Raw genomic sequence first — 13,267 nt, 5'->3', positions numbered from 1 at the left:
GCCAAAGAAGTTTGAGAAGTTTTCGATTGTGGTGTGCCAAAAATAAAGCACGTGCAGCCGCCTAAGAGAAAGTCGCCGGCAATCTCTTAAGTTTGCCTCTCTTTCGCCTTAGTCATTGACCTTTCGGTTGGGTCTTAAATATGTGCGCATTTTGTCGAAATCTTTAGCCACTGTGTTGTCACTTTTTCTAAGTACTGGCTATGCCATGTGCCAAAAGACATTAGCTCAATGATTTGTTTAGGACTTTAATTGCAGCTGATTTAACGGCTGCAAGTAAAACTTGCCACAAACTATTTGTGTGCACAATAATTGTAACAAGGTTAAATGTCACATTGTGTTAACACGGAATAAACGCTTTAGATATGAGAAAGATGCTCATAAACTAGTTCAAAATACAATTAATATCTTTCGATTGAAAATCAGGCGAGTTTATGATTATTTTAAGACAGTTTAGAATATTTGTTTGGGGCAAACAAATCGAAAAATATATGTATCCCTTGGGGAATGACTACTGTATGCGAGTCGATTTCCGTTAAAATTTAAACTTCAAAAAATGAGGAAGTCGCTGATAAGAAGCCCCAATATTGCTACCAGTTAATCTAATATTTTTTTTCTTTTAAGTGCCATTGGCATATCAATGAATCGAATATCAATTAATTTTACAGCCGTTTGTGTACGGAGATTTATGGGCTAACCGCTGGTGAAGAGATTAGATTAGATTAGATTACCCAACGGAGACCCCATTTAATATAAGGCTTCTTTTGTTGCTCATTTGACGGCGATTACTCCAATGGATTCGGCGGTCTTTTGTGCGCCAAAATGCTCATTAATGCGAACCGAGCGCGACTTTTGTTAAACACTTGAGCGGATTATCATGAAGTGTAGTTACGTGGGGGGATCCGGGGGATGGATCATCGCCAGGCGCGTGCATTTGACATTTCAAACTGTGATAATTCAATTGTGTGAATCGTGGAACCTTTAGTACCCGACTGACTGGCCATATGGATTAGCTGCTGCCCATCTTTACACCTCCCTTGCGACCGCCATAAAAACTACTACAAATAATAAACAAAACAAGTGTAGCGCCTCCGCACAGTTTAGTGGCTCAGCCAGCGGGATGGGATCATTTTGGATCCGTATAGCTCCTCTGGTAATCTAATTGTAAAAGAGACATACAGGGCGCTGGTTGACGGTGTGGTGGTGTCGCCACAGCCACAATTACAGTGCTTTCGGTGGGTCAGTTCGGGCCCCCGTTTGTGGTTGATTAACTGTGATTTCGTGTGACTTTTATTGTCGCCTCGTAGCTGCGGGATATCAGCTTTAATACACTTTCGAAGGGTATTCTAGCTATAAGCTCAAGATGGAGGATATGGACTAGTCATTACTAAATAACATCTAATGAGCCATCCGAATTTAATGTTTATTCAGACGGATGTCTTTACTAGTTCATTAATTTTTGTATTATGATATTGTTTAAGTTTAATTTTATTTTAAGCATTAATAATTCAGCTATTTTTTATTTTTGAATTTATATTTGATAGAGTTTTTTACATTTTACTTTAATAATAAATCGGATATGTTCATTTTTGCATGTATTCTTGTAAATCCTGGCCAAGTTATTATAGGGTATTCCAATTTTAGAACTCAGAATTAACTCTTTCTTTCTATTTTTACTTTTTGTTAAACTCGCCCGCGCCGCACTTAATCTGTATATTTTTAAAAAGAAAAATATGATGGATCACTTCCATATGCAATTTTCGTTAATGTTTCGGTGACGCTTCATCATATAATGCCACGAGTCATGAGTTTTCGTGATTACCATTCCACAGGGTAATATAAATGTACTCAAACTTGCGAATGAACATTGTAAGTTTAATTTATAGCTGCAGAACTTTGTGCCTCTGCTTTATTAAATCTGGTGTAATTCAAATATTCAAATATTCACTCGCTGCGCTTTAAATATTTTCTTAAGATGTTTTCACGCAGTTAAAATCCCTGGGAGACTACGTTTTAAACCGTTTCAACATTACTTTTTACCCGATAGAGGGAGAACCGTTACCCATTCGCACTGATAACCCGATGCAGACTGAGTCGAGAATTCCATCCGCGGGTCGCTCTTCCGAAAAAGCTTTAATAATATAATACAACAGAAAGGTAAATAAATATGTAAATATGAAAATTCGTTTTCATTTTTTAGACAATTGTTCGCCTTTGTGTGCGTGTGAGTGTGTGTGGATGTCGGAGGTGAACGACAACCGACAAACAAAAACATAAACAAGTGTTTGTCTCTTTGCATGTGCTCCCAATGCAATACGCATGTCGCATTCTCCCTAAGAGAACCACATATTGAAGAGAATTCGTTGCAGTTGCATTCAGAATGCACTTAGTTCTCATATACGCTACCGGTTAAAACCATAGTTCTGACTCATTAAAAAGTTTAAACAATAATTCTATTCATAATTGACAGCCTGAAATTAAATTTCCTTAAAAATTTGCAGATACTTTAAATATAATAGTATTCTCAATGCAAAAACCCGGAATCATTTGCATTCTATTTTGTTACCCCACACTGTAACCTTCTTTGTGTGTTCTATCTTTAGTCAGCCTTATGCCTTCCCTTTTTTTCTTGTACATATATGGGGCAAGTGGATCAGGACCACCACATGGGTTCAATGCACCTGGCTACTGAGATAAATTTTAATATGTATTTACTATTTACATATATATAGCACAGTACAAAACTTTAAAACCTAACTAATCGCCCAGTGCCGGCACCTTGAATATCTTGGCCGTGTTGTCCTCGGATACCGTCAGCAGTAGATTTTCCTGAGGCTTGTAGACAAACTCGTAGATGTGATAGTAGTGTCCCGTCAGCGTAAATTTCAAAATTCCTGTGCGTGCGTCGAATGCGTTCAGATTTCCCTGCGAGGTGGCCGCAAGTATCGTGTGGTCATTCAACCACTTGATCCTGGAATAATTGAATCAATTAGTAAGCTTTCCAACAAACAAATTAAAAGTTTAATCAAAGTTGCGGCGCTCACCTTATGACAGCATCATTGGGAACTGGATTTTCGCATATGGTACGCAACGCTGATTTGGCATAGTCCCAGATGGATATCCTGCCGTCCAGCGAGCCACAGGCAAAGAGCTTTAGATCCGCCGAGGAGGGAGCAAAGGCCAGACACTCGATTCCGTGTTCCGACTGGATTGTGCTCACCGGACCGTTGTTAGTGCAGAACAGCATTTTTCCTGGAGGAAAAGAAATCTATTAGTTGCTGTTTATATTCAATGAAGAACAGGTGTGGAAACTGGCATTATACCGAATTCCTTAAACATGGAGCACTCACCGGACGCCTCAGCGCAGACGTAGAAGGGTGATTCCCTTTCGCAGGCCACCACCGCGTGCGTGATCTCGCCGAATCCCATTGGATGCGATTCGTTTACGTCAATGAGCACCTGACAGCTCTTAAGATCCCACAGCTTCACAGATCCGTTCACGTAGGCCGTGAACAGCTTCTTGCCATCCCCACTGAGCTCACCGGACTCGCAACGCGAAGATTGTCCCGGCAGGATCTTGCAGTCGCCGCTGGGTATGCGGAAAACAAAGACCTCTCCGCTGTCACTGCCCGCCAGCAGGATGTGGGCAGCACGATGCCAGAAGAGCCAGGACATGTCGCTCATGGAGTACTCCCAGATTTTGGTCAGGATCGGACGCTCATCGTGCTTTTCGCTGACCTTGAAGGCAAAGAGTTCGCCGGCCAGATCACCGGTGGCCAGATAGACGCCGTCGTGGCTGAAGTGCGTTTCCGTGACGGTGTCCTTGTGGTCCGTGATCTCGTAGAGGACATCGCCGGTGGAGGTTTCCCATACGAAGGCTCGATCGTCCTCGCTGCCCGTCACCGCCCAATTGTAGTTGGGATGCAGACTGCAGGCGAAAACAGGAGCGGTGTGCTTCGTGAAAGTGACCATAGCTTCGTCCGTGATGGCTGCTATTCTCTCACGGTCACGTCGCTCCTCCTCGTCCTCCTCTTCGTCATCATCGCCACCGGCCATTGCAAGCCGGGCCTCCAGTTGCTCCAGCGTCACCTCCTCCAAATCGTCGTCATCTTCGTCCAGCGGCTGCTCCTCCAGCTCAATTATCTCCTGGAGTTCGTCGTCGCCGTCATCGAAATCTGGCCGGTGTGGCGGTGTGTTGTCACGCATTCCTATTCTCTTATTGGTCCAAATAGCAAGTTAAACTGCATAAAAATAACAATTAAATGAATGTTCCACACGTGCTAGAAATTCAATGGTCTGGCAACTCGTTTGGCAATGTTTTTAAACATCGATTGCTTGTTGGGCCTATCGACTTCGTCGATTATTTTTTTTAGCCAAAATACAGTGTTGCCAAATGTCAAAAATTGGGCGGGATTTTCAAATTGAAGCGGGGCATGCCAATACGTTCATCTTGGTAGTAAAAAGTTACCATGTTTGTTTCATGATACAATATGATACTAAATGAAAGGTGTTTTATTAATTCATTTAATGAAACAAAAAATTGCAATTACGAGGGAGCCGATATGATAAATATGATAAAAATATGTATAATTTACATTTTACTATGAGATTTATAGGTTTGATCTAAGATGTATTGCAATTTCCTTTAACTTTGCGTTCCTTTGATGCTTATGCCGAAATTTTAAAGATGTTCTTAAAGTTGAATTAGATTCAATGCCAAAAATGTCATTAAGCAATGCTTAGGAAATCTTTGTATTAATATTATATATTATTATTAGTTTATGGACTTTTAAACATCTATCTTGGGATTTCAATTAATTAATTTATTTTTGACAGCCTGAACCCTATTCATCAATTCATCAATAGAATCCAGATCACCAAAATCGCATTCAGCGTCGCATAGATCGGCCCTATGTTCAGTATTCTCCGCCTCTTTTTCCAGGGCATTTATTTGCTGTTGTAGCAAAGCGATTTGATCTAAAAGTGTTTTTTCCGAACTCGCTATTTGTTTTGGAAAATCCATGGCTTCAGCCTCAAGTTTGCTTAGTTTTTCGTCATATTCCTTGGGTCTGTCTAATTTAGCTAAACGTTCTGCGATTCGATTTTCTTCCTTATTCATCTCCTCTCTGAAAAGATTTATATTTCTTAGCTGTTCCTCAAGTTTGCTATCAATTTGTTGCTTATCCATTTCGAATTTTAATCGGGTATATTGCAGTTGCCTCTTAAATTTTTCGATTCCGTTCTCTGTTAAATTGTCTATATCTTTTTCCAATTGATTAATCTCTAGTTGTAATGAGTTCGTGCTTGGAACAGATTGATCAGATTTATAACTCATGTCTGTTAAGGTTAAGCTTTTCGGGCTATAATATTGCAGTTCTTTTTCCTTGTCTAAAAGTTCGTTAAAATGCGCTTTGGCAACATTTTCTTGCTCATTATGATAAGCGACAATTTTATTTTTATCCTTTTCAATTTTTTCCAAATTGTCACTTAGTTTAATAGACTCATTTGTACAAAATCTTACTTCACTTTTTTTCTCTAGGTTGATAGGGAAATCTGCGGTTGATTGACCTTTGAAATACTTCATGCCATTTTTCATGGAAATAATTGTTATATTAGCGAAGAATGATGGACTGTTTTCGACCATTTTATTAACATCGTCCACGGATTTTCTAAGCTTTGGCCAATTTACGTCTTCCAACACGTTTAAGTTATTGATTCTATATTCCAATTGGTTCACTTTCGATTCGAGATCCTTAAAGGATTTGTTCTTTTGATGCCATTCTTCTCCGTGTAAGGAATTTAATTTCTGCATATTTTCCTTTTCCATATTGAGCAGCTTTTCCGCATCTGAAATAGTTTGATCGGCTTCAGCTAGATTTTCATTTAATGGCTCTATTTGTTTTAATAATTCTCCTAGGAACTTTTCGGGTCTTATGTCTTTTATTTTTTGTTTTATATTCTTAATTTGTGTTTGTTCGCCTTCACAATAGGTACTTTTTTTAGTTTGGTTCATAAGAGAAGTTTCTAGTAGACCAATATCCCCAACATAACTCAAAATCATTTCTCGCAAGCTCTTTTCTTTTTCAATATTTGGCTGGTGGTCAAATTTCGGTGCCTGTGTGCCTTCAAATTTAAGTTTGTCTGCAAAATCATTTCGAAAATTCTCCAGTTCGCTCAAAATGTTGGGGCAACATTTTCCAGTCGAGTAGTTACCACCTTTACTTTGGATGAGATCAGACAAGTCCTCCACTCTGTCCTTCAGATTGGAAAGATCGGTATTTAGATCTGTATAATTTGTGACAGAAGTAGATTCTATGCCCTGCAGTTCTTGCAGAAAGTCAATTCCATCGTTTATGATTTCCAATCGATCTCTGATTAATTCATATGGACAGCACTTGCTCTTGGCATACTTATCGAATTTTGACAAAAAGTTCGAAATTATGTTGATATCTTTGTCTAATTGTCGTGTGCCTTTAATTTCGCTTATAGTCCACTTACCAAATGTTGCATTTACTTGGCAATTTTTGAAGGCACTTTGCCTTTTGACTAGTGTGCTGACAAATTCATTTGAATCATTGGGCACTTCTGTGACTTCATCAAAATTATCGGTCCTATTGCACCAACCGTTCCATTTGCCAAAAGTTAACTTGGTATTTCGTCCATTCTCTGTCGTCATAATTACCACGAAGAGATTTTGGATCAAGAACCTGTCGTCGATTTCCTTCTGCCATTTGGCGACAATTTTCCAAAACAATCGATCTCCGTCCTTTGACAGCCCAGGCGGTATGCAATCCCCCTTCTTGTACTCAGCTTTATCCTCGTCATTCACCTCCATTCCATCAGGAGCCTTCTCCTCGGCATCGCTGTAATCGGGAGCTTGATCCCATACTTTGCGGCAAACTCGTATTAACTTCACACACAACTCGTACTTGTCCATGTCGCCGTGAAAAATCTGAAACGCAGCGTTGACTTTTGTATTTGAGGGCGTTGTCTGGGCAATATGCGATGTCTTTACTGCTGCCACAAGAACCAGATACAATGGCATTAGGACTACACGAATCTGGAAGATACATTACTAGTACTTTTAGGGAAACAACTTGATGAGGCTTTTTTGTGTGGAAATATAAAGTTTAACTTTCGACTTACATGAAAAAAGTTATACTAGTTAATTTTTACTAATTTTCTTATTAAATATGTGGACAAATAAGGATACTGTTAGATTTTATATTTCAGCGAAGAAGGAATCAGTTTAGGAGCACTTTTAATTTGATTTTGTTTTCTATTCCTATTTTCTATTTTATTTCTGTGGCCACTTGCACGCTACAACTATTTCTTATACAATTGAAAAAATTGTAATTGTAAATGCCCCGGGGATGATTCCTTTTCACAATTCTCCACTTTTACCGAGGGGTTGCCCATTTACCATGACTTGACTGCTAACTTGGCTGCTAGATTTACATCTGATTGCTTTCATTCTTCGGGGCCCATTAAAATCGACCCCCAACTCCACCTGGGCAACCTTTTCTAATTCCATTCGAAATGGCCCGGGTGCGGAGGGACCTGTCTATTGTTACCCTCTTCTAAGGTCTGGTGCATTTATTTTTGTTTAGGTGCATTTTCGGTTTCGATTCCCACGGTTTCTTCCGTACGTGTCCTGCGCGTGAGGAGCGCACGCATAACGTACGTTCCCATGATTTTATAAGGAGGAGGGTTCTCGAAAGGAGTCACGGCAAAAAGGAAATGATTAGGGGAAGCAATTCTAGCCATCCTCCTACCTGCTTGGTAATTGTAGAGGTATTTATTGATAAGACCCAGATTAAACAGTAACAGCCGAAAGATTTATTCAAAATTTGATAAAGATATGAGAAACTCTATCAGTTTTCTGTGAATAAAGTTATGCAGATATTATACAATATCTCGTTATATTTGGTACAATATCTCGTTATATTTGGTAATCATTGCAATCTGTTTTAGGTAACATAAGTAACATGTGCTTAGAACATAGAACATATTTAGAAAGATTAACTTTATGCAATCTTAAAGTGAGGACACAGAAACATCAACTTAACCAGCATAATGCTGTTACCCCAACATTTTGTTATTTATCATAATAGTTATTGAACTACCCCGCTGTTCTGCTCCCTGTATATATATTATCAAATTTGTTTTTTGAGAGGTGCCCCATTCCAGGGTGTCGGCGATAGTCGTCGTAGAACAGTTTCCCCTGATTTTTGCCATGCGTAAATAGTAAATAGTTAATAGTCCCGCATCTGATTGACTTGGTCATGAACGGTCATTAAACTGCATTTGCAGAGGGGCGTACGCGCTCTTGTACATATATCTACAGGCATACACTTTCTATATGCAGCGTATGTATCTGGATCTGTTGTATCCACACTGGTGCCTTGCATTCTGAATGCACATAAGCTCCACTGACGAAGGGGGGACCCTTCTTGTTTTTTGGGGTCTGCGAGATCGTTAAAAACGAGTCAGCAGAAGGGACGGTCTTGGGTTCTTGGAGTGAGTGATTTTGGAGTGAGAGGTGCGGCGGACCGGACCCGAGCCCGGACCCTAGAGATGCTGCCGAACGTGCGTGTGGAAGAAGATTAAACGAAAACAAATCACACCATGAGCAGAAGGGAAACGACAAAGTCATAAGAGTTTCCAGCGTGCAGTACAGTCTGAGAAATAACTGAGTGTTTCAAATGTAGATAGTTTTTTACAAAGATGCTGCTTGAGAAAAAGACGCATCACCTTAATGTTGATGATGAATAAATAATAAAAATAATTAGTATAAGTACAGGAATTAAATAAAATGATAGAAAATAATATCAAAAGTAATGAGTACTTAGAACTAAGAATACAAAGTCAAGTATTCTAATTTATAAATTTTGCTAATGTTTATTGATAATGTTGGGTAATAGATAATAATATTATAAAAAAAGTGGCCTACTTTCTGGATTAATTTTTATCCTAGACAACTAAATTTCATTTTATGACGTTCGGATTCATAATAATAAGCAAAGTCTTGAGCTAGGCGCACATTAATTTGCAGTTCAAGGTCACGTTTTACCTATTTTTTTTTCATTTTACATTTATTCTCATTACATACTATTTTCCAATTTATGTTACTGTAAGATGCTCCTTTTCCAGAACTATCTTTCCTATCGCAAGCAAGGTATGACGGACGAAAACCATTTCTCCGAGTGCATCCGAATCGGATGACCTGAAGTAAACAGAAGATCGTGCGAGGGGAGGGTAAAAAGTGATAAACATAAAAATGGGTAGTAGCCCGTCGACTGTAGATAACCGAAAAGGGCCCACAATAAATGGTTGATAACGAAGGGCGAACACACAGACGCAACCCAAGAGAGTCAGGCAAACGGCTGTGTGTGTGTGTGTGCGAGTGTGAGTGAGCGCGAGTTGGTGTGAGTTGGTGTAAGTGCTCTTTGTTTATCTCTATTTACGCGGCAGCGGCGTCAACGTCGTCCGTCCGCGAGTTGTATAAAATCCGGCGATCCGTCGATCGTCGAGTCAGTGCTCAATGTAAACCGTTAACGATCACATCGCCTCATCTCGTGAAACACCCACCCACTCTCTCCCAAAATAAAAAATGGGATGAGGGGGTGGCGCTCGACGAGGTTGTTGCAGCTTTAAACGCGCTCCAAGCGCACCCTCTACGTAGTTCTACGTAACTTTGGATGGTACCGAAGCTTTAAAGACCGCTTGGCCCTCCCATTTCCCAACGCCCATCATTCCACCCACCACTCAAGTGGGAGAAGGAGAATGGCATGGACAAGGATATGGCGATCATGGAGATGGAGGACCGAACAGGACCGGGCTGGAGGAAAGTGCAATGGTGACTTGGCGGGACACAAGAACTCGAACTGAAGACTCCGCTTCGAGTGCGTTTTCCCCAAGGTCAACACCCCCACAACGTCATGTGCAATATATTAGCTAATTTGTGGTTAACTAATATTGTTATTAATCCATTTGTTGTTGGTTTCACGTTCCTGGAACGTTAACTGTGATTGTTAACCCCTTCAAAGTTGAGATTTAGTTGTTAAGCCACTGTTATGTTTGAATCTTCAGATATTGTTATTGATAAGAAAAGCAACAGCATCGCGTATGTCTTCCAATACCGTTAAGTGCAATCTAGCTTAGTAAAAATTAGTTTTTCCTTTGTTGAAATAAATCAGCTCTTCATGGGAAGACTAACAAAAAAATCCATCTTGTGTTCTTTCTTATTTTAAAAGGTTATCCCAAATCTAGGATGGATTTTTATCTTCAAGGCAACTCGAAACATACAAGTTTGATTTACATTTTAGTATGATATTCAAGGTTAAAAATGTATGAAATGATTTTGCGAAAGGTAAGGAAGTTGTAAGTGAGATTATTTTGTTTGTTATCTTTTGTTTGCTATCTTTTCCTTTCTGTCTTCATTTGAAGACATTTTGAAATATTATAATATAAGCAATATAAAAAAAATTTTTTTTTAAATTAATTTTTTTTCGGTTTTATAAGGCATATTTTTTTAAACAGAAAATAATGTTCATAAGCCCCTTTATAATGGCAACAGAGGTGATTGAATGGTAAAATGAAAATAAAATTAGAAACTTCTAAGTTAATATTATTTTTTGATTGTTTTAAATTAAATTTTTTACGTTTAAGCGTTCTAGCTTAATATATCTTCAATTCGATATCAACTTCCTTATATAAATCAGGGATATCTTGAAAATATAAGAAGAATAAGATAAATTTAAAAGGCTTTCATTTGCTGCTGCTATCTGAAACCTAACAGTTATCCGAAGTTTGTTTAAAATATTTGAACCGAGACCATTGTCTTCTTATCTCAACGCTCATATGTTGAGCTGATGGTAGATTTCCTCACCGCTTTCCACATATTTTCCGAAATCTCAGCCAGATCTTTGGGTAACAGTAAACAAAAACCCAACACATGTGTGGTGCCGTGGGAATGTCCCACATCTTTGAAGGATCTGCAGACAGGACCTATCGCATCCTAACCCAAAACTGGCCCACATGTTGAGAATGCCATGCATCGCAAATGATAAGAAATTCAAATATGTTTTCAATGTTTATTTTTTTTTACAAATGTATTCTGAAAATCCAAACAATTGAAATCCATTTTTGCACAGCAAAAAGGAATAATTGCTGGAATATCTCCCGCCACAATATTCTGTGGATGCCCAATCGCTTTTTTGGGAATTTCCAGTGTGTTAGAAATACCGCAAAGCGCTGCCCAAGATCGATGAACCCAAAGTCGAAGTGCCCAAACTCTGGAGTACCCATCCCGCTGGAGAACCGAGCTCCAGTCCAGTTGAAGTTATCCCAATCGAAAGTTGAAAAAACCCATTTTTCGTTCAAGGTTGAAGTGTCAGCTCCAGGCGATTACTTCGTTCAAGCTTGAGCCCAACGGTCCAGGAAGTTCCATTCGATGGCATAGGGTTCGCAGGCCTTGGGTTGCACCGATGTCCAGAAGAAGGTGCCGGCATTGGTGCGGGCAAAATGCACTGGTACATAGTAATCCTCCTGGTCGATGGTGTGCAGCTCACCGGATCCATTCTCATTGTAAACAATGACGGCATCTTCCTTGGCGCACTGGCGTATTTCCTCGATGAGGCGATGCTCCAAATGCTCGTTGGCCATGTTGTCCATATCGTTGCTGAGCCACTCGAACTCGGCCTCCTTCTCCTCGGAGGCGATGTAGGAGCTCCTCTTGGGCTGCTCCTTCTTCATGTTGAAGAATTGACCGAGCAGCGGCTTCAGCAGATTCTTCAGGCGACGAGAAGGCGACACTTTCGACTTGTACATGGTGTTGAGGGTCTTCTGCTTGCTGATGGCCGACATTAGATGAATTTCGTTCGGATATTTTCTGGTGGTGAGTGCGTAGAATGCGTGCTGAGATGTTCTCGCTTCGACGTTCGGATGCTGTGTGATGCTGTCTCTAAGATCAGAGGCGCTATTTATACCTTCTTGGCAGTCAGGAGCGATCCTACAGCATCTCAGCCAATCACGACGCTCGGAAGGCAGGCAGGTGCAAGGATACGAAATTTCACACGTTAGTCAGTGGCAGCAGGTAGGTCCTGCAGGACCTGAGATCCGAGATCTTGTGCGAAGCGTGGGAATCTCGGGCCCATTCCTCCTTCCAAGACAATTATCCACCGGGGCCCAAACGAATCCTTGGCGTGGGAACAGCACATTGCCGGCCTTCTCTCGGAGACCCAGTTATTGTTTTGGATTTCAACTGGGTTTGTTTTGCCAGTTCATCAGAAATATGTCGATCCTGTAACCGAAAACCAGCTACATTCTAAGCCAAATTTACACAAATCGTGCACTTTCATTCTTAGGTTTTTTGTTCGGCTGATTAGGGATGGCATCGCAGTAAGTCCTTTGAGGCACGATCTTGAGAATTCTCACGTTCAGTTGGGGAGCTCTTCGTGTTGAGGTTATTTGGGCAGCAAATATTTTCGTGTCACGAAAGAGGGCTTCATTTTTGAACATCTCTAGTCCTCACTTTTTTGGTTCAAACCCTTAATTAATTGAATGGGGGTTCATTTTTTGTGAATGTATCGTATTATAACTCATTTATTGTGGGATGTGGTGATTGCTCGCCTCACATTTATATTTACAGCCTGTGAGAATTTGTAACCCGTGTTCAAATTTTTCAAAATATCCTAAGGAAATATAAAACTGCAGATGAAGTTTGTTTAGATGTTTGGGCGCTATTGATATCAAATTGTGTTTGTAGCAATCACTAATATAAATTTACTTGAGGTTTCTATTCTTTTATTACAAGAAAAATGAACTGAAATCCTTATATTTAGTATAGTATTTTGTTTTGAAGAAGTTTGTTGTCTATGGTTTATTAAGTAAGTGGACTTGGAATCTTTGAATAATTAATAATAATTAATTAGTCATTAAACAGAGGGCACGGGAAATACATATCATAAAATATTGTTTTGTTCGTAAAGCGACTACAACACATTTTTTGCGACTAACTTATAAATAAATTTATTGAAATGTTTAGTAATGGTTTAAATATTGTTATCTGATTTATCCCAATATAAGCAATTTCCTGCACATCACAGAGTGTGAATCACAAAATTAAAAAATAGCAGTTTAATAATTTTACTTTCAACACCTATATTTATAAATTTTAATAATATTTATATACCTTGATTTTAAACACAAATATTTACTTCGATTTTTTAATACCAATTGAACTTTTGTTTATTTAATAAAGTTGTAA

General features: G+C 39.4%; 3 protein-coding genes across 3 annotated transcripts; all 3 read right to left on the bottom strand.

The window, feature by feature from the left end:
• Positions 1-2,683: 2,683 nt before the first annotated feature.
• On the bottom strand, positions 2,684-4,292 carry LOC6605717 (angio-associated migratory cell protein). The gene is made up of 3 exons (XM_002030497.2): positions 3,348-4,292; positions 3,042-3,249; positions 2,684-2,968 (listed from the first exon to the last, which is right to left on the bottom strand). Exons 1-3 carry the CDS (start codon positions 4,201-4,203, stop codon positions 2,755-2,757), a joined length of 1,278 nt encoding a protein of 425 aa, XP_002030533.1. The 5' UTR covers positions 4,204-4,292; the 3' UTR covers positions 2,684-2,754.
• Positions 4,293-4,662: 370 nt separating this feature from the next.
• LOC116801080 (DNA repair protein RAD50) lies at positions 4,663-7,471 on the bottom strand. Its single transcript, XM_032718642.1, has 2 exons — positions 7,421-7,471; positions 4,663-7,057 (listed from the first exon to the last, which is right to left on the bottom strand). The coding sequence occupies exons 1-2, from the start codon at positions 7,469-7,471 to the stop codon at positions 4,808-4,810; spliced, it is 2,301 nt and encodes a 766-aa protein (XP_032574533.1). The 3' UTR covers positions 4,663-4,807.
• Positions 7,472-11,102: 3,631 nt separating this feature from the next.
• Positions 11,103-11,970, bottom strand: LOC6605715 (enhancer of split malpha protein). Its single transcript, XM_002030495.2, has one exon. It carries the CDS (start codon positions 11,863-11,865, stop codon positions 11,416-11,418), a length of 450 nt encoding a protein of 149 aa, XP_002030531.1. The 5' UTR covers positions 11,866-11,970; the 3' UTR covers positions 11,103-11,415.
• Positions 11,971-13,267: the final 1,297 nt, after the last annotated feature.

The sequence above is a fragment of the Drosophila sechellia genome, chromosome 3L (assembly GCF_004382195.2).
Source record: "Drosophila sechellia strain sech25 chromosome 3L, ASM438219v1, whole genome shotgun sequence".
Taxonomy (NCBI): Eukaryota; Metazoa; Arthropoda; class Insecta; order Diptera; family Drosophilidae; genus Drosophila; species Drosophila sechellia.
Note: the sequence above shows the minus strand (reverse complement) of the source record. Positions and strands in the feature narration are given on the sequence as shown.

What these genes read in the sequence shown, in the direction of transcription:
- LOC6605717 (XM_002030497.2), bottom strand. Translation starts at nt 4,203, where the DNA reads ATGCGTGACAACACACCGCCACACCGGCCAGATTTCGATGACGGCGAC. An exon ending in CGTCTGCGCTGAGGCGTCCG is followed by an intron (nt 3,250 to 3,347) that starts GTGAGTGCTCCA and finishes CTTTTCCTCCAG; the next exon opens with GAAAAATGCTGTTCTGCACT. An exon ending in CCCAATGATGCTGTCATAAG is followed by an intron (nt 2,969 to 3,041) that starts GTGAGCGCCGCA and finishes CAATTATTCCAG; the next exon opens with GATCAAGTGGTTGAATGACC.
- LOC116801080 (XM_032718642.1), bottom strand. Translation starts at nt 7,471, where the DNA reads ATGAAAGCAATCAGATGTAAATCTAGCAGCCAAGTTAGCAGTCAAGTC. An exon ending in AAGTTAGCAGTCAAGTCATG is followed by an intron (nt 7,058 to 7,420) that starts GTAAATGGGCAA and finishes TGTATCTTCCAG; the next exon opens with ATTCGTGTAGTCCTAATGCC.
- LOC6605715 (XM_002030495.2), bottom strand. Translation starts at nt 11,865, where the DNA reads ATGTCGGCCATCAGCAAGCAGAAGACCCTCAACACCATGTACAAGTCG.